The sequence below is a fragment of the Ranitomeya variabilis genome, chromosome 2 (assembly GCF_051348905.1).
Source record: "Ranitomeya variabilis isolate aRanVar5 chromosome 2, aRanVar5.hap1, whole genome shotgun sequence".
Lineage (NCBI taxonomy): Eukaryota > Metazoa > Chordata > Amphibia > Anura > Dendrobatidae > Ranitomeya > Ranitomeya variabilis.
In genome coordinates this window covers 464,998,290-465,024,301 of record NC_135233.1, presented here as the reverse complement: position 1 = coordinate 465,024,301, position 26,012 = coordinate 464,998,290, and the positions used below count along the sequence as shown (strand labels likewise).

The 26,012-nt window shown below is 46.8% G+C and overlaps 1 protein-coding gene across 1 annotated transcript in view; it reads right to left on the bottom strand.

The window, feature by feature from the left end:
* The window catches only part of BAD (BCL2 associated agonist of cell death), a 35,399-nt gene extending 18,743 nt beyond the window's left edge, over window positions 1–16,656 (bottom strand). Inside the window, exons 1-2 of the mRNA XM_077287581.1 lie at window positions 16,500–16,656; window positions 6,619–6,763 (exon numbers count right to left, since the gene is read on the bottom strand). Coding sequence (XP_077143696.1) covers window positions 6,619–6,763 — 145 coding nt within the window. The 5' untranslated portion in view covers window positions 16,500–16,656. The remainder of the gene's footprint in view (window positions 1–6,618; window positions 6,764–16,499) is intronic.
* Window positions 16,657–26,012: the final 9,356 nt, after the last annotated feature.

Genomic DNA, 26,012 nt, shown 5'->3' with positions numbered 1-26,012 from the left:
CCTGCACGGGGGGGTGAAAATAGCAGCGATGTCCGTTATTCCATTGGTGGTCGGTGGGCGCGGCCATCTTCCTTTGGCCGCGCGTGCGCAGAAGCGGCGCTCTGCTGGCCGCGGCTTCAGGAAAATGGCCGCGGGATGCCGCGCGTGCGCAGATGGAGATCGCGGCGGCCATTTTCCTGAAGCCGCGGCCAGCAGAGCGCCGCTTCTGCGCACGCGCGGCCAAAGGAAGATGGCCGCGCCCACCGACCACCAATGGAATAACGGACATCGCTGCTATTTTCACCCCCCCGTGAAGGATTGGGGACGTTGGACATGCGCACACCACTACGCCACCAACGGAAAACTACGCAATATCTGGGGGAAGAAGCCACGCCCATCCGACCTGACCAGCCTGATTGACAGGCGAAAATGACTACTTTGGTAACGTATTTCGGCAGCATAGGTGGGGAATCGGGGTCCACAAACTACACTATTGTAATGCACAGCTCAGGCCATATTTAACAGTATTTTTATCTCATACCGAAAAAAACGGGGTGATAGGTTCCCTTTAAAGAAGAAGTTACAGGTCTGTGAGACCCCGAAATCTTGATTGTTTGTTTCTGACCAAATACTTATTTTCCACCATAATATGCAAATAAAATGTTAAAAAAACAGACAATGTGATTTTCTGGAATTTTTTTTCTCAGTTTGTCTCCCATAGTTGAGGTCTACAGACGCCTCTCATCTTTTTAAGTGGTGGAACTTGCACTATTGCTGGCTGACTAAATACTTTTTTGCCCCACTGTATACTATATACAGGAGGAGATGACACACAGGTATATACTATTTACAGGGGAGATGACACAGGTATATACTATATGCAGGAGGAGATGACACAGATATATACTATATACAGGAGAGATGACACAGGTACATACTACATACAGCAGGAGATGACATACAGGTATATACTATATACAGCAGGAGATGACATACAGGTATATACTATATACAGAAGGAGATGACACACAGGTATATACTATATACAGGAGCAGATTACCTACAGGTATATAGTATATACAGGAGGAGATGACATACAGGTATATGCTATGTATAGGAGGAGATGACATACAGGTATATACTATATACAGCAGGAGATGACACAGATATATACTATATACAGGAGGAGATGACACACAGATATATACTATATATAGGTGAGATGACACACAGGTATATACTATATACAGGGGAGATGACACACAGCAGGTATATACTATATACAGGGGAGATGACATACAGGTATATACTATATACAGGAGATGACAAACATGTATATACTGAGGTGAAAATGAGAGGTTGAGGTGAAAATGAAAAGGTGTGAGTGCAAAATGAGAGGAGTGAGGGAAAATAGTGGAGTGATCGGAAAATGACAGATGTGAGGTCGAAATGACAAGTGTTAGGGGGGAATGAGAGGAGTGAGGGGGAAAATAAGAGGAGTGAGGGGGAAAATGAGAGGTGTGAGGGAGAAAATGAGAGATGTGAGGGGGAAAATGAAAGATGTGATGGGGAAAATGAGAGGCGTGATGGGAAAATAAGAGAAGTGAGGTGCTATAACTAACCACAGATATTTACTATGCCCAGGCAACGCCGGGCTCTTCAGCTAGCTTAGATTTACAATCTCCATGCTTTTCTCATGGTCAACTTTATGTGGCCTGTTCAAGAGTTGGAACAGCCAAAAATCTGTTTGTCTTTGCACCTGAAGGAAAAACTAAGAATGTCGTTTATCAAAAGGCTCTCGAATAAGTAGTAGAAGATTACTTCACATTACTTGGCCAATTTAGTTAAATCTGTGTGGAATATCTCTGGTGCTGAAATATATGTTGTAAAATGCTTCTATTAGCTTAGTTTTTGCCTTTTAATAATTCCATTTCTATCTATTTGTTTTGTGGTTTTTTTTGTGCAGAATAAATTTTTGTTAACACATTCTATTTTGCTAACAGCAGTTATTACCCCGGGCGAAGCCGGGTAGTACAGTATATATATATATATATATATATATATATATATATATATATATATATATATATATATATATATATATATATACACACACACTAGCTGTTTCCAGCCAGCTAACGCACGGCATGCTCATTGCTATCTAATTAATGCTGTTAGTGATTAAACTAAAGTAAATAATGACAACATTCAATAGCGCTTACGCAGGTGGTAAATTAACTTAAAATGAAGACAATAATAATTAAAAATCAGAATAATACGAATACATTTTATTCACAGTGTAAAATCAAAAGCAAACTGGATTTGTGTGGTAATGTGTGGGGACGCAGCCTCATGTAATAATGTGTGAGGACGCAGCCTCATGTAATAATGTGTGAGGACGGAGCATCGTGTGGTAATGTGGAGGGACGGAGCCTCGTATGGTAATGTGTGGGGACGGAGCCTCGTGTGGTAGTGTGGGGAATTATGTGTGGTAATGTGGTGGGGGGGGCGGGATTATGTGTGGTAATGTGGTGGGGGGCAGGATTACACTGTGTTCCAAATTATTATGCAAATAATATTTCCTCATATTTTCTCTAAATTGCCTATCTGAATTGCAGTCATTGTTATTTTCCTGTCATCTACTATTCTAGTATAATTGCAATGTTTTGGAACAAACTGCCTATGAAAACAGGATCTTTTTAAAAAAAAAACAAACACTCAAAATGCATGTTCCAAATTGTTATGCACAGCAGAGTTTTCAACCTTTTCTATTTTATTTTGAACAAAAAAATGGTCAGTTGTGAAGTTATAAGCATCATCAGCTTATTACAAAATGAAATCAAACAGTTTTCAAGTGAAAACTTTATTCTAGGTGATGTTACATTTGCACATAGGACCCCTTGTCCGAAAGAAGCTTCTGAACTCTCTCCTTCCATTGAATTTGTCAGTTTTTGGATGGTTTCTGCTTCAATTGTTTTGCATGTGGACAGAATACCCTCCCAGAGCTGTTGCTTAGATGTGAACTGCCTCCCGCCATCATAGACACTCCTTTTGATGATGCTCCAGAGGTTCTCAATGGGGTTGAGGTCAGGGGAAGATGGTGGCCACACCATAAGTTTGTCCTCTTTTATGCCCATAGCAGCCAGAGATGCAGATGTGTTTTTTGCAGCATGAGACGATGCATTATCATGCATGAAAATGATCTTGCTGCGGAAAGCACGGTTCTTCCTCTTGAACCGTGGCAGGAAGTGTTGTTTTAGAAACTCCACATAGATTATGGAGTTCATCTTTACCCCTTCAGGGATCATAAAGGGGCCGACAATCTCTCTCCCCATGATTCCAGCCTAAAGCATTACTCCACCTCCTCCTTGTTGGCGCCTTAGCCGTGTTTTCATGGGGTGTCCATCAACCAGCCATCCTCCACTCCATCCTTCTGGACCATCGAGCGTTGCACGGCACTCATCGGTGAACAAAACAGTTTGGAAATCAGTCTTCATGTATCGTTTGGCCCACTGGAGCCGTTTCTGCTTGTGTGCAGTGGATAGAGGTGGTCGACAGGATGGCTTACGCACCTCTGAAGGACCCTGCATCTTGTTGTTCTGGGGACGTTGGAGGCACCAGCAGCTTCAAAAACTTGTCTGCTGCTATGACAAGGCATTTTTGCAGCTGCTCTTTTAACCTTACGCAATTGCCTGTTGGAAAGAGTCCTCAATTTTTCCTTATCAGCACGCACACGTGTGTGCTGGGAATCAGCTACATACTTCTTGATTGTGCGATGATCACGATGAATTGTCTTGGCAATGTTGATTGCAGTCATGCCTTGACCTAAATACTCCACAATTTGTTGCTTCTCAGCAGCCGACACATCCTTTTTCTTTCCCATTTTGGCCAAAAATGTAGGCTGCTTAATAATGTGGAACAGCCTTCTTAAGTAGTCTTGCCTTTATTTGGACACACCTGCCAAACCTTGCACAGGTATCTGCAATTGCTTTCAGTGATATAAAGAGCCCTGACACACATCACCATCAATGAGTTTAAATGACAAACAAAAAAATTCTAACCTTATCACTCCTAAACTCTTTGTGCATAATAATTTGGAACACAGTGTATGTGTGGTAATGTGGTGGGGGGCAGGATTGTGTGTGGTAATGTGGTGAGGGGGCGGGATTGTGTGTGGTAATGTGGTGAGGGGGCGGGATTGTGTGTGGTAATGTGGTGAGGGGGCGGGATTATGTGTGGTGATGTGGTGGGGGGCGGGATTATGTGAGGTAATGTGGTGGGGGCGGGATTATGTGAGGTGATGGGGTGGGGATTGTGAGGTGATGAGGTGGGGGGCCATCTTTATGTGCGGTGATGGGGTGGGATTGTGTGTGGTGATGGGGTGGGGGGCGGAGCTACTGTGCAGGGGGCACAGATAGATAGATAGATAGATAGATAGATAGATATTTGGTTTGCCAAGCGTCGGCTCAGCGTTGTGCAGGAAAACAGTTGTCCACAACTTTTATGTTGATGTCTGTTCCTGAGCTAGGAATAGAGGTTCTGAGAGGAAAGGCGTGCATTCTGGGAGTGTGGAGCTGGTGCAGGCTGAACCTGGATTGGATCCAGACAACTCAAATTCTAAGAAAACAACCGCACTCAGAGCATGAGTTTCAAATTGCGTCATAAACGTGAATTTTAATAGGGAACACCACAGTGATTAATCAATTGTTAAGGTAACGTTTCGACCCCTTGATGGGTCTTTATCAAACCTCACTTTAAAGTGGAGAGCAAGGGGAGAACAATGTCCAGGGCGGACACAGCGGCTCCGACCTCCCTGCCTCTGGACCCACAGTGCTTCTAAGGATCTTACTCCCTGTCCATGCCATTCCGGATCCTCGTATTTTCTATTTGCCTGTGGAGCCGCTATGTCCGCCCTGGACATTGTTCTCCCCTTGCTCTCCACTTTAAAGTGAGGTTTGATAAAGACCCATCAAGGGGTCGAAACGTTACCTTAACAATTGATTAATCACTGTGGTGTTCCCTATTAAAATTCACGTTTATGATGCAATTTGAAACTCATGCTCTGAGTGCGGTTGTTTTCTTCAAATTATTCCTGAGATAGGTCATCAGTATCAGATCGGTGTGGGGTTATAAGCTCCGGCGGAGATAATTAGGAACTGTATCTGCAGCACTAAGAAGCAGCTACTAAACAGCGAACAGAGCTGTGCTAGTTATATCCGTCTCCAATCCGACATGGACATCTATCCTAAGGCTAGGGTCACATTGCGTTTATGGCTGAGCGCTAACGGACAGCGTTGCACGGGGAAATTAACGCCGTGCAACGCGTCCGTTAGCGCTCCCATTGCCCGCAATGTTAAAGCGCATTGCTAGCGCGTGTCATTTTCGGCACGCGCTAGCGATGTGCCGGTCTTTTGTAGCGCGCCTCGGACGCTGCTTGCAGCGTCCGCGGCGCGCCCGAGGTCCGTTCCCCGCTCTCGCAGATCGGGGATCTGCGCTAGCGGGGACGTTTAAGGTGACCCCGAAGAAGACATTGCGTTAGCGCAATCCGCTAGCGCTTAGCGCTAAACGGAAAGCCCTAACGCAATGTGACACTAGCCTAAGAATATACATCAGTGTAGAAGTAGTGGACAACCCCTTCAGAGCTATCCCCTAGAGGACAATCCCTTTAATTCACTCCTCTGATATGCACATGTGGGGTACATAATTTTTGTGTACTGTCACAGGAAGAAAAAAAAAAAAAGAAAAAAAAAAAAGTTACATTTTCCTTCTCATTTTCAGTAATGATGACAACATACTCCCAGCACGACTTTCCCGCAGTGACGGTTTATTAAAGTAAAATTCCAGTTTGTTTTGCGGCAAAAATCACGATAAAATGAGTTGTTTTGTTTTTGCAAAAACAGGTCATTTTCCTATGACACAAACAAAATACATGGAGAAACTATTATTTAGGCAGCTTGTGGGAGTGAAAGACGAGGTACCAGTGTTGCAGTGCTTTTAACCACAACGGACACCTAGAAGATTGAGTTTCAGGAGGGTCAGGAGACCACCGACAGGATCCTAAGGACCAAGAGAAACTAAAAGTGATAAGTACTTAAAAAAAAAAATGAAAATATTTAGCTTGGCATGCATCACTGTCCTTAGAATGACATTTTATTACAGTGCTTTGAGCATTCTTGTATTACAGAAGTTATCCAGGACTATTGGATAGGTTATCAATATCAGATTTCTGGTGGTCCGACACCAAACACCCCAAAGATCAACTGTTGTTATCTGTTACGGTGTTGAAAAGATGTATAGAATATGTTACGGAGTATACATATTAGGAAAAGCCAAACGGGGACTTTAGGGAGAGACCTGACCAGTCGGTACAGTGCCATTCCCGGGCGGCTTCTCCAAGTTCCACTCCAGTTGATTGACAAGTTTCTGCCCATCCATTTATATAGGAAGAGATCAGTCAATCAATTGAAGTAAAGCGGGGAGGAGCCAGCCGAGAATTGCTACAGATGGGTCAACAATATATTGGGTCATATTTATATCAGTCCTGGCACCTCCTTTAATTCTGGAGTGATGAAGACGACAAATACTTTTCTTATAAGCCTAGGATAAAGCAAGCAAACAAAAGTAGCAAGCAGCTTTTACCTTTGCCTCGTCTCAAGTTAGGAGAACTCCGATTTTCTCTTGTCTCTCTGTAGGATTGAGGAATTGCTCTCGGGAGAGCTGCACCTTGATCAACTGGTGGGAATTCTTCTATGGAAAACATAGAGGATGGAGGAGAGTCTGCCATCTGTGGGATCAGAAAAGACGACATAAATGTTGGAGCCATGTATAATCTGGATAGTCTATTGCCACGCAGAATGGCAGGAAGCCACAAGACAGCAGGACAAAAATGTTTAAAAGTGTACATAATATGGACGTGTATGAGATCACTCATGTCCACTAACCGAGGAAACACAAAAAGTATATATTGTGAATAAACAAAAGACATAATGGCAATTAGTCACCTGTTGTGAACTGTGTTTCTGGGCTCCCTCTGGTGGTCACTACCGGTATTGTGTTAGGTATGTCTTGTTGCAGGCCTGAGCTCCAGCTGTGTCGTTAAGCAGCGGGTGTTTCCTATTTGAGTCTCCTCTGGACTCAGTCTCTTGCCTGGCATAGTTGTATCCAGACCTATTTGGTCTCCTCCGGATTCCTTTCAGTCTGCCTCATGCAAGAAAAGCTAAGTCTGTTTTGTACAATTTGGATCGTTTGCATTATTCAGTGTTTTTGTCCAGCTTGCTTTACATTTGATTTTTGACTCGCTGGAAGCTCTAGTGGGCTGATATTCTCCCTCCACACCGTCAGTCGGTGTGGGGGTTCTTGAATGTTCAGCGTGGATGTTTTGTAGGGTTTTCTGCTAACCGCATAGTCCACTATCTATTTTCTGCTATCTAGACTATTGGGCCTCACTTTGCTGAATCTAGTTCATCTCTACGTTTGTGTTTTCCTCTTGCCTCACCGTTATTATTTGTTGGGGGCTTTCTATATCTTTGGGGTTCAATTTCTCTGGAGGCAAGCGAGGTCTTATTTTTTCCCTTTAGGGGTAGTCAGTTCTCCGGCTGGCTCGAGACGTCTAGAACCAACGTAGGCACGTTCACCGGCTACTTTTAGTTGTTTGTGTCAGGATCAGGTATGCGGTTAGCCCAGTTTCCACCTCCCTAGAGCAGTATTTATATTTTTTCTATCTTGCCGGAATATCAGAGATCCTCTGCCATTGGGATCATAACAGAATGCCAGGCCAAAAAGAAAATGTTTAATGCATCGCAGAAGCGGGATTTTGTCCTGGAGCCTTTGGAAAATCCTATTCCTCTTAGAGGAATTGATTCTACGCCATTGGCAGAGAATAAACCTCAGTATTGGACGCAGGTGACCATGTGCATGACTCCTGTACATCAGGAGGTGATTCGTTTTTTGGTACTGCATAAAATGCATGATGTTGTCGTTTTGGGTCTGCCATGGTTACAGGCCCATAATCCAGTTTTAGATTGGAAAGCTATGACTGTGTCTAGTTGGGGGTGTCAGGGGATTCATGGCGATTCTCCATTGGTGTCTATTGCTTCTTCTACTCCTTCTGAGATCCCTGAGTTTTTGTCAGACTTTCAGGATGTATTTAATGAGGCCAGGTCCAGTGCCCTTCCTCCTCATAGGGACTGTGATTGTGCTATAGATTTGATTCCTGGTAGTAAGTTTCCTAAGGGACGACTCTTTAATTTATCTGTGCCAGAGCATGCCGCGATGCGGAGTTATATAAAGGAGTCTTTGGAGAAGGGACATATTCGCCCATCCTCGTCCCCTCTTGGTGCAGGATTCTTTTTTGTGGGCAAGAAAGACGGGTCTCTGAGACCTTGTATTGATTATCGTCTTCTGAATAAGATCACTGTTAAATTTCAGTATCCTTTGCCATTGTTGTCTGATTTGTTTGCTCGGATTAAGGGATCCAGTTGGTTCACCAAGATAGATCTTCGTGGTGCGTATAACCTTGTGCGCATAAAGCAGGGAGATGAATGGAAAACGGCATTTAATACGCCTGAGGGTCATTTTGAGTACCTGGTGATGCCTTTCGGATTATCTAATGCTCCTTCTGTGTTTCAGTCCTTCATGCATGACATCTTCCGGAAATATCTGGATAAATTTATGATTATTTATCTGGATGATATTTTGGTTTTTTCTGATGATTGGGAGTCCCATGTGAACCAGGTCAGGATGGTGTTTCAGGTTTTGCGGGAGAATGCTCTATTTGTGAAGGGCTCAAAATGTATCTTTGGGGTACAGGAGGTTTCTTTTTTGGGTTTTATTTTTTCCCCTTCTACTGTGGAGATGGACCCAGTTAAGGTCCGTGCCATTCATGACTTGACTCAGCCCACGTCTGTTAAGAGCCTGCAGAAGTTCTTGGGCTTTGCTAATTTTTACCGTCGTTTTATCGCTAATTTCTCCAGCGTGGTTAAACCTTTGACGGATATGACCAAGAAGGGTTCTGATGTTGCGAATTGGTCTCCTGCGGCCGTGGAGGCCTTTCGGGAGCTGAAGTGTCGGTTTACTTCAGCGCCAGTCTTGTGCCAGCCGGATGTCTCTCTTCCCTTCCAGGTTGAAGTTGATGCTTCTGAAATTGGTGCAGGGGCTGTTTTGTCGCAAAAAAGTTCTGATGGCTCCGTGATGAAGCCATGCGCCTTCTTTTCAAGGAAATTTTCGCATGCTGAGCGGAACTACGATGTTGGTAATCGGGAGTTGTTGGCCATGAAGTGGGCATTTGAGGAGTGGCGACATTGGCTCGAGGGAGCTAGACATCGTGTGGTGGTCTTGACTGATCATAAAAATCTGATTTACCTCGAGTCTGCCAAGCGCCTGAATCCTAGACAGGCCCGTTGGTCGTTGTTTTTCTCCCGTTTTGACTTTGTGGTCTCGTACCTGCCTGGTTCGAAGAACGTGAAGGCTGATGCACTTTCTAGGAGTTTTGTGCCTGATTCTCCAGGAGTCTCTGAGCCGGCTGGTATTCTCAGAGAGGGAGTAATTTTGTCTGCCATTTCCCCAGATTTGCGACGAGGGCTGCAAAAATTTCAGGCTGATAGGCCTGATCGTTGTCCACCAGAGAGATTGTTTGTCCCTGATGGATGGACCAACAGAGTTATTTCTGAGGTTCATTCTTCGGTGTTGGCGGGACATCCTGGGATTTTTGGTACCAGAGATTTGGTGGCCAGGTCCTTTTGGTGGCCTTCCTTGTCGCGGGATGTGCATTCTTTTGTGCAGTCCTGTGGGATTTGTGCTCGGGCTAAGCCTTGCTGTTCTCGTGCCAGCGGGTTGCTTTTGCCCTTGCCTATCCCAAAGAGGCCTTGGACGCACATTTCCATGGATTTCATTTCAGATCTTCCGGTGTCTCGGAAGATGTCTGTCATCTGGGTGGTGTGCGATCGTTTCTCTAAAATGGTCCATTTGGTGCCCTTGCCTAAGTTGCCTTCCTCCTCTGATTTGGTTCCTTTGTTCTTTCAGAATGTGGTTCGTTTGCATGGCATCCCTGAGAATATTGTATCTGACAGAGGATCCCAGTTTGTGTCCAGATTCTGGCGATCCTTTTGTGCTAAGATGGGTATTGATTTGTCTTTTTCGTCGGCTTTTCATCCTCAGTCTAATGGCCAGACCGAGCGAACTAATCAGACGTTAGAGACTTATTTGAGATGTTTTGTTTCTGCTGATCAGGACGACTGGGTTACCTTTTTGCCACTGGCCGAGTTTGCCCTTAATAATCGGGCTAGTTCTGCCACCTTGGTTTCACCCTTTTTCTGCAACTCTGGTTTTCATCCTCGTTTCTCCTCGGGTCAGGTTGAACCTTCTGACTGTCCTGGGGTTGATTCTGTGGTGGATAGGTTGCAGCGGATTTGGAACCATGTGGTGGACAATTTGAAATTGTCACAAGACAAGGCCCAGCGGTTTGCCAACCGCCGCCGCGGTGTGGGTCCCCGACTTCGTGTTGGGGATTTGGTTTGGTTGTCTTCTCAGCATGTTCCTTTGAAAGTCTCCTCTCCTAAGTTCAAGCCTCGCTTTATCGGTCCTTATAAGATTTTGGAAATCCTTAACCCGGTGTCTTTTCGCTTGGATCTTCCAGCGTCTTTTGCTATTCATAATGTGTTCCATAGGTCCTTGTTGCGGCGGTACGTGGTACCTATGGTTCCTGCTGTTGAGCCTCCCGCCCCGGTTTTGGTTGAGGGCGAGTTGGAGTACGTGGTGGAGAAGATTCTGGATTCTCGTATCTCTAGACGGAAACTCCAGTATTTAGTTAAGTGGAAGGGCTATGGTCAGGAGGATAATTCCTGGGTTGTCGCCTCTGATGTTCATGCGGCTGATTTGGTTCATGCCTTTCACGCTGCTCATCCTGATCGCCCTGGGGGTCTTGGTGAGGGTTCGGTGACCCCTCCTCAAGGGGGGGGTACTGTTGTGAACTGTGTTTCTGGGCTCCCTCTGGTGGTCACTAGCGGTATTGTGTTAGGTATGTCTTGTTGCAGGCCTGAGCTCCAGCTGTGTCGTTAAGCAGCGGGTGTTTCCTATTTGAGTCTCCTCTGGACTCAGTCTCTTGCCTGGCATCGTTGTATCCAGACCTATTTGGTCTCCTCCGGATTCCTTTCAGTCTGCCTCATGCAAGAAAAGCTAAGTCTGTTTTGTACAATTTGGATCGTTTGCATTATTCAGTGTTTTTGTCCAGCTTGCTTTACATTTGATTTTTGACTCGCTGGAAGCTCTAGTGGGCTGATATTCTCCCTCCACACCGTCAGTCGGTGTGGGGGTTCTTGAATGTTCAGCGTGGATGTTTTGTAGGGTTTTCTGCTAACCGCATAGTCCACTATCTATTTTCTGCTATCTAGACTATTGGGCCTCACTTTGCTGAATCTAGTTCATCTCTACGTTTGTGTTCTCCTCTTGCCTCACCGTTATTATTTGTTGGGGGCTTTCTATATCTTTGGGGTTCAATTTCTCTGGAGGCAAGCGAGGTCTTATTTTTTCCCTTTAGGGGTAGTCAGTTCTCCGGCTGGCTCGAGACGTCTAGAACCAACGTAGGCACGTTCACCGGCTACTTTTAGTTGTTTGTGTCAGGATCAGGTACGCGGTTAGCCCAGTTTCCACCTCCCTAGAGCAGTATTTATATTTTTTCTATCTTGCCGGAATATCAGAGATCCTCTGCCATTGGGATCATAACAGTCACCGTATAGATGCATCGATCCAAGTAGTGTTCCACCCAAGAATTCCGTCATAGACTCTACATATAAAGGATTCTTTACCGTATGCAGAATAATATGTAAAAGAGATGAGGTCGCACAGCAAAGATCAAAACGGGCTCCCTATTAGGCTGGGGTCACGTGCCCAAACCTCACAATATAGTGGCCAGTGTCCACATGTAGCTCCAACCTTATGGTGCTGGGAATTTCCTACCTAAGGGTCCACAGTGCTGCACTTCTAGCTTCTCCCCTGGCTGATTACCAAAGCTAACGACCTGTCAATCAGCCAGAAAAGGGGTCGCTAAGTAGAGAGTAAAAGTTTCACTAGTTCCCTTAAAAAGGTTTTAGCCACCTTTGGGCTACAAATCTTTTTTTTTTCTATTGGGTTTCATTAAAAATTTTGTATTGTTTGCCTTCTATTTCTGACTGCAGAATGAGTTAGCGAAAGGCTTGTTTAGACTGACCCGTGGCCATAAACGACCACCAATCAGCTACAAAAGGGTCGATCAGTGGTCATTTACTACAATGTTTAGGAAGGCCAACCTGACAGACTGATCGCCAATAGATCCTGTGCACAGGATGTTATCGTTCTCGACAGATATAGATATATACAGTGGGGGAAAAAGTATTTAGTCAGCCACCAATTGTGCAAGTTCTCCCACTTAGAAAGATGAGAGAGGCCTGTAATTGACATCATAGGTAGACCACAACTAAGGGTACCGTCACACAGTGCCATTTTCATCGCTACGACGGTACGATTCGTGACGTTCTAGCGATATCGTTACGATATCGCTGTGTCTGACACGCAGCAGCGATCAGGGACCCTGCTGAGAATCGTACGTCGTAGCAGATCGTTTGGAACTTTCTTTCGTCGCTTGATCACCCGCTGACATCGCTGGATCGTTGTGTGTGACACCGATCCAGCGATGTGTTCGCTTGTAACCAGGGTAAACATCGGGTAACTAAGCGCAGGGCTGCGCTTAGTAACCCGATGTTTACCCTGGTTACCAGCGTAAACGTAAAAAAAACAAACAGTACATACTCACATTCCGGTGCCTGTCCTCCGGCGTCTCAGCTTCTCTGCACTGTGAGCGCCTGCCGGCCGGAAAGCGAGCACAGCGGTGACGTCACCGCTCTGCTTTCCGGCTATGGTGCTTACACAGTGCAGAGAAGCAGAACGCCGGGGACAGACACCGGAATGTGAGTATGTACTGTTTGTTTTTTTTACGTTTACGCTGGTAACCAGGGTAAACATCGGGTTACTAAGCGCGGCCCTGCGCTTAGTTACCCGATGTTTACCCTGGTTACCCGGGGACTTCGGCATCGCTCCAGCGCCGTGATTGCAAAGTGTGACCGCAGTCTACGACGCTGGAGCGATAATCATACGACGCTGCGACGTCACGGATCGTGCCGTTGTAGCGATGAAAATGGCACTGTGTGACGGTACCCTTAGACAAAATGAGAAAACAAATCCAGAAAAATCACCTTGTCTGATTTGGCAAGATTTATTTTGCAAATTATGGTGGAAAATAAGTATTTGGTCACCTAAAAACATGCAAGATTTCTGGCTCTCACAGACCTGTAACTTCTTCTTTAAGAGGCTCCTCTGTCCTCCACTCATTACCTGAAGTAATGGCACCGGTTTGACCTTGTTATCAGTATAAAAGATATCTATCCACAACCGCAAACAGTCACACTCCAAACTCCACTGCGGTGAAGACCAAAGAGCTGTGGAAGGACACCAGAAACAAAATTGTAGCCCTGCACCAGGCTGGGAAGACTGAATCTGCAATAGCCAACCAGCTTGGAGTGAAGAAATCAACTGTGGGAGCAATAATAAGAAAATGGAAGACATACAAGAACACTGATAGTCTCCCTCGATCTGGGGCTCCACGCAAGATCTCACCTCGTGGGGTCAAAATGATCACAAGAACAGTGAGCAAAAATCCCAGAACCACACGGGGGGACCTAGTGAATGACATGCATAGAGCTGGGACCACTGTAACAAAGGCTACCATCAACAACACACTACGCCACCAGGGACTCAGATCCTGCAGTGCCAGACGTGTCCCCTGCATAAGCCAGTACATGTCCGGGCCCGTCTGAACTTTGCTAGAGCGCATTTGGATTATCCAAAAGTGTATTGGGAGAATGTCATATGGTCTGATGAAACCAAAGTAGAACTGTTTGGTAGAAATAAAACTCACCGTGTTCGTAAGAAGAATGCGAAGGTCCTGGTGTGGCCTAGCCAGTCTCCAGATCTCAACCCAATAGAAAACGTTTGGAGGGAGTCGAAAGTCCATGTTACCCAGTGACAGGCCCAAAACATCACTGCTCTAGAGGAGATCTGCATGGAGGAATGGGCCAACATACCACCAACAGTGTGTGCCAACCTTGTGAAGCCTTACAGAAAATGTTTGAACACTGCCATTGCCAACAAAGGATATATAACAAAATATTGAGATGAACTTTTGTTAATGACCAAATACTTATTTTCCACCATAATATGCAAAATAAATCTTGTCAAATCAGACAAGGTGATTTTCTGGATTTGTCTTCTCATTTTGACTCTCATAGTTGTGGTCTACCTATGATGTCTGTTACAGGCCTCTCATCTTTTTAAGGCTACTTTCACACTAGCGTCGTGCACTGCACGTCGCTAGGCGTCGTTTTGCAGAAAACACGCATCCTGCAAAAGTGCTTGCAGGATGCGTTTTTTTTCCATAGACTTTTATTAACGACGCATTGCCACACGTCGCAACAGTCGTGCGACGGTTGCGTCGGTCCGTCGCCACCAAAAAACATTGCTTGTAACGTTTTTTGGTGCGTCGTCTGCAGCATTTCCGACCGCACATGCGCGGCTGGAACTCCGCCCCTGCACCTCACAATAGGGCAGCGGATGCGTTGGAAAACTGCATCCGCTGCCCCCGTTGTGCGGCGCTTTCACAGCTAGCGTCGGTGCGCCGCAACGTCGCATAGCGACATGCAGTTCACGACGCTAGTGTGAAAGTAGCCTAAGTGGGGAACTTACACAATTGGTCAATGACTAAATACTTTTTTTTCCCCACTGTATATTGGGTGACCAGCAGCCTGTTCACGCTGCCCGATTATTAGAATATTTGTTCGTAGGAAAATTCTTATGTGATACAGGTGCAGTGTAAATACAGCCGAAGAATTCTCCAGGGAGCTGGTACTGATAGGAGAGGTTGGGAATCTTATCTGCCTTTTATGGGCCTTCTCTTGACTGTTTTAGGATCATCTGAAAGTTCTGCTCAACTTTGATGTGGTCATGAGTTCAGCAGAATGGCAGGTACAGACGAGCGCAGTTTCAGGCCGAGTGTAATCCAACAATCCGTTCGCACTGGCACCACTGCTAGTCTATGGGGTCGTGCACACGTCAGGTATGCTCTTTGGACTGCTATCTTGGTCACTTTGCCATACACAGGAGATCTCTGCTACCTGTCACCTCTGGCGATAGTTTATCTCTGGGAGAACATGAGGATCGGCATTCCACAATCAGACAGGCCAGATCCTTCTCTCCCCGACATCCTCTGTTCTGGGACCCCACATACATTATGGCTCATTGAGATGTCCGTGCATGTCGGGCCGCAATGCTAGGACTGGCCGCAGGTCTCATGTATTACTGAGGCGGTTACGCTCAGGTCTGCAAAGACGCAACCAGTCTGTGCACTGGAGTCACATCTCAGACCGATGTGCACAGTCTGAACGTACCCTTACACTGTCAGCTGAGCCGCTCACTGTCTGCGGGGGAAGATGACATCAGCCGTATGTGTATGGGGGCTTTACACAATATATTTTTTTTAACTTAAAATACACGCATTAAAAAAAGAAAACACGACATCACCAAAGACGTCCATATGCTTAGATCGTCCGTAAAGAGGTCCATATCCTTAGATCCCCCGCGTCCCTAGATCCCCCGCGTCCCTAGATCCCCCGCGTCCCTAGATCCCCCGCGTCCCTAGATCCTCTGTGTCCTTAGATCCTCTGTGTCCTTAGATCCCCAGCGTCCCTAGATCCTCCGTGTCCTTAGATCCCTCGCATCCCTAGATCCTCCGTGTCCCTAGATCCCCCGCGTCCCTAGATCCCCCGCGTCCCTAGATCCCCCGCGTCCCTAGATCCCCCGCGTCCCTAGATCCTCCGTGTCCTTAGATCCCTCACATCCCTAGATCCTCCGTGTCCTTAGATCCCTCGCATCCCTAGATCCTCCGTGTCCTTAGATCCCCCGCATCCCTAGATCCTCTGTGTCCTTAGATCCCTCGCATCCCTAGATCCCCCGCGTCCCTAGATCCCCCGCGTCCCTAGATCCCCCGCGTCCCTAGATCCCCCGCGTCCCTAGATCCCCCGCGTCCCTAGATCCCCCGCGTCCCTAGATCCCCCGCGTCCCTAGATCCCCCGCGTCCCTAGATCCTCCGTGTCCTTAGATCCCTCGCATCCCTAGATCCTCCGTGTCCTTAGATCCCTCACATCCCTAGATCCTCCGTGTCCTTAGATCCCCCGTATCCCTAGATCGTCACCCCGAGCCGGACACTTCCTTCCAGCACAATGTCTCATCTCTGCACAGCGGCCATAGCTCACTGCCATCGACCTCTATGGACACACTACACTTCCTGTGCACACTTGGTCCGTGTTCACACACTGTGCCAGCCCGTGTCTCACCCGTGTACGGAGAGTGAGCAGCCCTGACACTTGCGGCCAGTCCCCTGCACAGCGCAGTAATGGCGGCCCCAGGTCTCTGCTCCCAGGCCCGTTATCAGCCCTTACCTCCTCAGCCGACCACCGGTCAGTACCGCCTGTGTCACCGGGAGCCGCCGCTCTCAGTCACTCTCCGCCCGTATCCAGCAGGCGCCGTTCTCATCGCTCCTCCCACAATACATGTTTACTTTCCACCTTCCTTCCGGGTTCTCTCACAATCTCCGCCCCCCGACGCTGTTTCCTGGGTAATTGTTTTCTGCCTCAACCAATCCGAGCTCCGAGCTCCAGGAAGCGCCGCCCATCGGTCCTGTGTATATTCCCACGTGACATAGAAACAGCCGGTAACCATAATAACGCGGGAGCTGCCGGAATGCAGACGGTTAAGCGAGGTCATGTGACCAGACTGCAAAAAGACGAAAGGGACTGGATGCAGCAGTGTGACCTGAAGACGGAGGAGAGGAGAGTAGGAGACAGCATGGGAGGGGAGAGAAGGGAAGGGGGGTATGTAATGTAGGAGAGCACTGTTATAGGGATATGCAGGAGAGCACTGTTATGGGGGATATGCAGGAGAGCACTGTTATGGGGGATATGCAGGAGAGGACTGTTATGGGGATATGTAGGGGAGAACTGTTATGGGGATATGCAGGAGAGACTGTTATGGGGGATATGTAGGAGAGCACTGTTATGGGGGATATGCAGGAGAGGACTGTTATGGGGGATATGTAGGAGAGCACTGTTATAGGGATATGCAGGAGAGCACTGTTATGGGGGATATGCAGGAGAGCACTGTTATGGGGATATGTAGGGGAGAACTGTTATGGGGATATGCAGGAGAGACTGTTATGGGGGATATGTAGGAGAGCACTGTTATGGGGGATATGCAGGAGAGGACTGTTATGGGGGATATGCAGGAGAGGACTGTTATGGGGATATGTAGGGGAGAACTGTTATGGGGATATGTCGGAGAGACTGTTATGGGGGATATGTAGGAGAGCACTGTTATGGGGGATATGCAGGAGAGGACTGTTATGGGGGATATGCAGGAGAGCACTGTTATGGGGGATATGTAGGAGAGACTGTTATGGGGGATATGTAGGAGAGCACTGTTATAGGGATATGCAGGAGAGCACTGTTATGGGGGATATGCAGGAGAGCACTGTTATGGGGATATGTAGGGGAGAACTGTTATGGGGGATATGTAGGAGAGACTGTTATGGGGGATATGTAGGAGAGCACTGTTATGGGGGATATGCAGGAGAGGACTGTTATGGGGGATATGCAGGAGAGCACTGTTATGGGGGATATGTAGGAGAGACTGTTATGGGGGATATGTAGGAGAGCACTGTTATAGGGATATGCAGGAGAGCACTGTTATGGGGATATGCAGGAGAGCACTGTTATGGGGATATGTAGGAGAGCACTGTTATAGGGATATGCAGGAGAGCACTGTTATGGGGATATGCAGGAGAGCACTGTTATGGGGATATGTAGGAGAGCACTGTTATAGGGATATGCAGGAGAGCACTGTTATGGGGATATGCAGGAGAGCACTGTTATGGGGATATGTAGGAGAGCACTGTTATAGGGATATGCAGGAGAGCACTGTTATGGGGATATGCAGGAGAGCACTGTTATGGGGATATGTAGGGGAGAACTGTTATGGGGGATATGTAGGAGAGCACTGTTATGGGGATATGTAGGAGAGGACTGTTATGGGGGATATGTAGGAGAGACTGTTATGGGGGATATGTAGGAGAGCACTGTTATAGGGATATGCAGGAGAGCACTGTTATGGGGATATGCAGGAGAGCACTGTTATAGGGATATGCAGGAGAGCACTGTTATGGGGATATGTAGGGGAGAACTGTTATGGGGGATATGTAGGAGAGACTGTTATGGGGGATATGTAGGAGAGCACTGTTATAGGGATATGCAGGAGAGCACTGTTATGGGGATATGTAGGGGAGAACTGTTATGGGGGATATGTAGGAGAGACTGTTATGGGGGATATGTAGGAGAGCACTGTTATAGGGATATGCAGGAGAGCACTGTTATGGGGGATATGTAGGAGAGCACTGTTATAGGGATATGCAGGAGAGCACTGTTATGGGGGATATGCAGGAGAGGACTGTTATGGGGGATATGCAGGAGAGGACTGTTATGGGGGATATGCAGGAGAGGACTGTTATGGGGGATATGCAGGAGAGGACTGTTATGGGGGATATGCAGGAGAGCACTGTTATGGGGGATATGCAGGAGAGCACTGTTATGGGGGATATGCAGGAGAGCACTGTTATGGGGATATGCAGGAGAGCACTGTTATGGGGATATGCAGGGGAGAACTGTTATGGGGGATATGCAGGAGAGCACTGTTATGGGGATATGCAGGAGAGCACTGTTATGGGGATATGCAGGGGAGAACTGTTATGGGGGATATGCAGGAGAGCACTGTTATGGGGATATGCAGGAGAGCACTGTTATGGGGGATATGCAGGAGAGCACTGTTATGGGGATATGCAGGAGAGCACTGTTATGGGGATATGCAGGGGAGAACTGTTATGGGGGATATGTAGGAGAGCACTGTTATGGGGGATATGTAGGAGAGGACTGTTATGGGGGATATGTAGGAGAGACTGTTATGGGGGATATGTAGGAGAGCACTGTTATGGGGGATATGTAGGAGAGCACTGTTATGGGGGATATGTAGGAGAGGACTGTTATGGGGGATATGTAGGAGAGACTGTTATGGGGGATATGTAGGAGAGCACTGTTATGGGGGATATGTAGGAGAGGACTGTTATGGGGGATATGCAGGAGAGGACTGTTATGGGGGATAGGTAGGAGAGCACTGTTATGGGGGATATGCAGGAGAGGACTGTTATGGGGGTTAGGCAGGAGAGGACTGTTATGGGGGATATGCAGGAGAGGACTGTTATGGGGGATATGCAGGAGAGGACTGTTATGGGGGATAGGTAGGGGAGAACTGTTATGGGGGATATGCAGGAGAGGACTGTTATGGGGGTTAGGCAGGAGAGGACTGTTATGGGGGATATGTGGCAACAGACTGTTTTGGGGATAAGTAGGGGAGGACTGTGGGTGATGGTGGGGCAGTGCTGGCACTGGGATGGGTATGCCAGTATTGGGTGGAAAATCTTCTTAAAGGGGCTTTTTCAAGTTTGAAAGTAATCCCCTATCCATGGAGGTTTTATCCAATGATGGACTTTATGAATAAAACAACGTTTATTGTATTATCATTATAAAAGCAAGGACAATGGCATACCACTTATACTCTGGAGGCAAAACCAACACGTTTCAACAGCTAGGTCTTAGTCATTCCAACTGTGCTATGGGTCTGACCCTCTGAAATCCCCTGTGTGAATCATACACAGGTCGATCATACGCACTGCCGCGCCATTCATTCTAATGGGTGTGCTGAAGAGCAGCCGAGCACAGTGCTTGGCATTGTTAGAAAAAAATGTAAATCCTGTCCTGGCCGTATTTGGAGTTGCCGCAGGCACTTTCTGTGCGCACACCACCTCTTGGTGAGTCAGAGCGTACACCTATACCTGGCATCGGCCCATGTACCCATGCTGCCAATCACCTGATAAACAAGAAAAAGGCTCATTTATACCAGTATAAAAATCATCGGCAGCACATCCCCCATGTAAACAGGTGATGTGCGGCCGATAACAAGATACTGGAGGGTATCTTGATTGCATTATCCATTGGTCTGTCCCCATCAGTTTGTGTGGGCCCGCTGAACTGGCCAGGAAATGAGCCCTGATCGACTTTTACATAGTAGATCGGTGCTTATTAATGGGCATTTAGGATAACCGCGATCCCTCCCGGCTCCCCTATACACATTCACATCCAGCCAAGATGCATGGAGTTTTAAAGTGCTGTTCCCAACAGGATAAGTAATAACATTCTGATCAGTGGGGGTCCGACTGCTTGGCCATCTACTGATCTCGAGATCAGAGCTCTAGAATGCCCCCAAAGGAATGGAGTGTTCACCACGCATGCTGGAGAAAGCCGTGTGCTGTACTTCGCTATATCCGCCGGTCCCACACACTTTCAGTTGTGTGCACTTACAAAAGAAGTATTCAACCCCTTTAATAATGACTCCTTGCAAGTGCATCCTCCACCCCTCTGGTCAGGTCAACGCTAGCACGCATGAGCCACCATCTTCACCACCTGTCCAGTCACCCTGCTGTAGGTGAGCGCACCACTCCCCCAACCATTTGTCCAGTCAAACACTGGTGGCCATGACCACATAAACAAGACACCACACCACCAGCCTCCTTCTCCCCCAGTCTAGACTGGTTACATAGCGCGCACTAACATGGAGAGATGGTGATGAAGTACTCAGAGTGCGCACTGGAGCTGTCGCTCACTTCTCAGCAGTGCTTCAGTGGAATAAATTAGTGATCTTTGCACAAATTGGATTAGTGCTCCTCTCCGCTGTTCATCTGCAGTTGCTACCGGCCGGTGTGTGAACTATATATGAATGCGACACTCCACCCTGTGCATCACTTAACCACCCCCCTAGGTGCCCGCGGAGGAGCTGCAGGAAGAGCCTTTAATAAGAAAATGTGTCTGGCACCAACCTCCACTATACGATGCCTTAGAATGCAAGTGCATGGAGACAAATATGTGGTTCTTATGAACTGGTGGTAATTTGCATTAATGAGGTTGTCTGGCATTAGGGTACTAGTCTGCAATCACTCTATGTGCTTTCTGTGCACGCTGTGAGGATTCTCTGGTGACGGGCATATGACCACAGGTATGCGATTTGCATACATGAGGCCACATGCTGACTAGATGTGAGAAGCGTATTTCAATGTAAGTGTATTGGACAAGGCCACTTCTAGTCGGCATGTGGCCTGAAGAATTCAAATTGCATACTTGCATTCTCATGACTGCCCTCTCCTGGCATCGGAGAATCCTCACCGTGCGCAGTGTACTCGCTGGAAGGATTCCCAAGTTTGCAGTCACATAGAGTAGCTGTCTCGACTCTGTTGTCGGGTGTCCCGAGACCAGGGACTCCTTCCCTGTCCCTAATGCTAGGGGCGCCCTAGCTCGCCCTGTTCCCCCGAATTACTTCTGATGGTGAAGACGCTGGGGCCACATAGCTAGCCGTAGCTTCTGAATCCGCCCTCAGTTTGTACCCTTCCCCACTCAGGGAAGAGGGAAGTAGCAGTGTACTGTAATACACCAACCAGACTAACAAGGTAATACGAACAGGGATAAAGGAAAATACCAGTCATACATACACAAACAACAGAGGAATGCACCAGGGAGTGGAGGATGGGGTAAAACCAAAGTAGGAGAAGAAGGTAAATTAGCACACACCCAAAACCTAGCAATAGTCACAGATAAACACCTCAAATAACCTCCAGCCATGCAGCACAAGCTACTCTGACAATGAGTGCTAGCTAGGGCCCAGTTTGTATAGGAGATATCAGTGGCTAATATTGAACAGCTGAGAGCCTTAATGCAGGAAAGCCTCCAGAAACTCTCAACTGAGCAGATTAATCCCTGCGCTGCTAAAATAAAACTGCACCATATATGAAGGTGAAGTGCTTTTAATCAGTGCAGGAATAAGAGAAATCAGATGTTGCGGTCTTCTGGCTCTTCTATGTCGCGGCAAACCGATCTGCAGACTTGTACATTACAGCCAGACAACACCTTTAAACCTATGTGTGTTGCTTGGACACATGTCAAGAACCACAGCACAGCTGCACCTTGTAAATATACCCTATAAACCTTAAATATGCGGTACGTCAACACTTTACAAGAACTGTTTCTATTGCCATTCCATAAAAAGAAAAAATCTACGTCAAAGTTTTACGTTTGATTTCCTTGTACATGTAGCTAAATTGTTTCCATGAACAAACCAATTTTGCCTTCCTCGCCTTTTCTTAACATCTGATTTATTCTCTGTTTCCTCGTTTTTTCTTTTAAAACTTTTTTTTTTTAACTTTTAAAATTCATTTTATAATTTATCTATCAGCACAAAATTACTGTTCAAACCAAGCACAGGCTCTCGGTGCTCCTTGTCGTGGCTGAACAGATCACTGCAGCTTCCCAGCCACTTGTTTTTTATCCATCTCCACTCTTCGTCTGTGAGTGAAAGCTCTGGTTTACAGGATCCAAGTGTCATGCTGGGTGAGGGAGAAGCAAGGTGCACAACGACGGGGAGAGGGAGGGGAAGCCCAAACACTAGGTAAGGGGGGGGGTAGACCCCTAGGCAGATCTAACAACACCCTGTCTCGCCTGACGTCCCTAAATACGTTCTGCACCTATCGCTGAGCAGGAACCTAATCCCTGCCTGACCCTAGCGATGGCCCAGGATAGGGAGGGGACGGTAACGTTAGTCAGCCCCCACTACAACTAAAGACAGAGGGTTTTCAAACAAGAGGATACACTTAGCTTGATAAGACCACTGAGATATCACGCCAGCCATCCTGCATGAGTACTCCAAGAAGGCACTAGCTGACTGCTAGTACTTCCAACCAGACGGGGAAATTAAGCTAACAGCAGCACCTTGCTGAAGAGACTGAAGGTATTTAAACCTTCAGCAAGGGTGTGTTAATTAGCAGCCGAAGGTGAAGATAACTGTTGGGTCCTAGAGGAAGAAGGATATCACTCCATAGAGATGTAGGTGCTTGCAGAGCTAATCGTAATGACCTTCTACAGCCGGATCCAGGATGACTGTCACACCTAACAAACCTGTGACACCACGGGAGGGTGGGGATAGAGGGAAAACAAGAAGGTACACGGCCCCGACAATGGTGCACAGAGCGTCTGTGCTTGGTTTGAGCAGTCATTTTGTGCTTACAGAGTTGCTTTAAGTACATCGTGTGGCATAATTGGTGCATTGATGGCATTTCCAGTCTTACGTTATATCACAAGCTCGGTTCCACTGCATTATAGCAGTCTTTGTAGCAAAAACAGATTGCGGCTTAAAGGATGCAGCTCACAATGTAACGTTAAATCTCATTTGTGACCATTAGTTCTGGCAGAGCTGCTAGGCGGCTCGTGTCTGCGCTCTGCTTTAGGGCGACCATGTTGTCTTTTGTTGCGTTAGCATTTCTGTCTTAAGCTCGCCTGCCTATCTCCGAATGAAGACGAGATGATCATCAGACGTCAAGGATTTACATAAATTACGCTTTTAGCTACTTCTCGTCCCTTTGATGAAGACAGATCACCCGACCTCAAGGACTTTTAGTGCTACTATGTGATAAGGAGAATGTCAGCAGCATCTCACATCCTGACGGTTTCATTGCAGTAGTGGAGCATGCAGGGCAGATGTCAGCCTGGAAAAACATGATTAATATATTCTTACCGTAGGAAGGCAAAATAAATGATATTTTTAGAGATACTTGGGCGTAAATCACCATAGGATCTTGTAAAATGGGCTCTTTTTTTATATTTTCGGTTGCATTTCACGCACCTATTATATGATTTGTATGGCAGAACACAAATTTTTTATATATCTTCGTTGTGCTATCCCATTTACTGATGCTTTTTATACATGAGGCAGTATTTGTGCCGCATTATACTTTTTTTGTTTAGGGCTCCTGCATTCGAAAGTATTTTCTATCCAAGTGCTATCCATTAAAAAACGGACAGTACTCGGAGCAATGTTATTCACTGGGGCAGTGCAGATGAACGATTTTGTTCTCAGACCGAAAAAATCTCAGAATACACCAGTTTCCGTACTTCTCCATTCAAGTCTATGGATGCGAGAAAAAATGTCATGCCGTGCGGAACCACAGTATAACATCCGATTTTTATGGATACATTTCAATTCTGTAACAAAGGAAACTGTAAATGATTAATAACTGTTGGGTAAAAAAACGGATGGACCAATGTTTTTTCTCCAGTTATCTAATTTGCATCCTAGTTGCTTTTGTTTGTTTTTTTCTCATCTATTTTTCCCCATGAAGAAGGTAGAGGGTCTGGACTTTTTTTTTTAACTGGGGTCTAAGGGGTAACGTTTCTCCTGGAAGGCTGAAACGATACCCCTTAGACCCCAGTCCAGAGCCTCTCACCTAGCCAAATCAGTTCTCATGCTTCGCACTGACGAGGGCCAACAGCCCGAAACACCGTGTCTGCGAATTGAGATACTGATTTGGCTTTTATCCTAAGTCATATTGCAAGACTCGTTAAAGGGTTGATTGTGACTTGTAGGATCGCTACGACCAACAGGTGGCGCTATAAAGTCCTCTTTTTCTCAGAAGAGGCAATTTGCATATTTTTTTAACTGTTCACTCTTACCAATGTACCAGGCTTCATTCACACGTCCGTCACATACGTGAAAAAAATGGTACTGGTATCATCAGTGTGTCCATTTTTACCATCAGCGTTTTTCACGGATGGATAAATCAATGACAAAGCTTCTATACTTTGCAATGTTAAACATGGACAGCATGGGGATGGCATCCGTGTGCCCAACTTCGGACTGGTATGCCAAGGGCCCACCAGTAATATTGACTCTGGAGGTTCAGCTAAATGCAAATATTATATTATCTTCATTAAAAATGTTACATCTGCTTCTATATAATAATTAACTGGGTAGTTTGTTAAATGAATGAGGAGATGCTGCCTTTATAGCTCCAACAAAGTATAAATCCGCAAAGCGGGGAAGCCCACGCAGTGCACAGGTGTTGCGTGAACTGATACTGCAGGCATATATACCGCAGTAAGTGCTCCGTGAGCCGGCGTGCCACCCTAAAGAAACGGATGACACTCACCGGTTAAAAAACGTATTTTTTCCAATACTTGCTGGCTGACACACTCGAGCCACATGAGGTCTGGCATTGTCCTGCATCATAAGGAACCCAGGGTCAACCACACCAGCATGGTTTCATAATGGGTCTGAAAATCTAATCTCGGTACCTAATGGCAGTCAGGCTACCTCTGGCGAGCACATGGAAATGCAAAGAAATGCGACCCCACACCATTACTGACCCACTGCCAAACCGGTCTTGCTGGAGGATGTTGCAGGCAGCAGAATGTTCTCCATGGCTCTGAGCCGGCGTCAGCACCCGGTTTACCCAGGCAAGTGCCAAGGCCCTGACCAGGGGGGAGTGGGCACTTGCCGTCAGAGACACCAGAGTGCTATGAGTGCCAAGTGTCTGTGCCAGTGCCGATGCCCGCGAGTGCCCCCCCCCCCCCGCTTGATCAGAGCCCGGCACTTGCGATACCTCTCCCCGTTCCACCACTGCAGCGTCTTCCGCGGCCTCTGACTGTGACGTTCAGGTCAGATGGCATGATGACATCACGTCCGTGCGCCCTCTGCCTGAACAGTCACAGTGCAGAGAGCCAGAAGACGGTGATGGTGAGGAGTCCGGAGCAGAGCAGCAGTCAGTGAGGAGAGGTGAGTATTTCATTTTTTTTGTTTATGTTTGGAGCGTTATATATGGGCACAATCATATATGGAGCATTATACCCTGGAGCATCATATATGGAGCCCATCATACACTGGAGCATCATATGGAACCCACTATATATGGAACATTATATGGGGCCCATTACATATGGAGCATTATATGGGGACTATTCTGTATGGAGCAA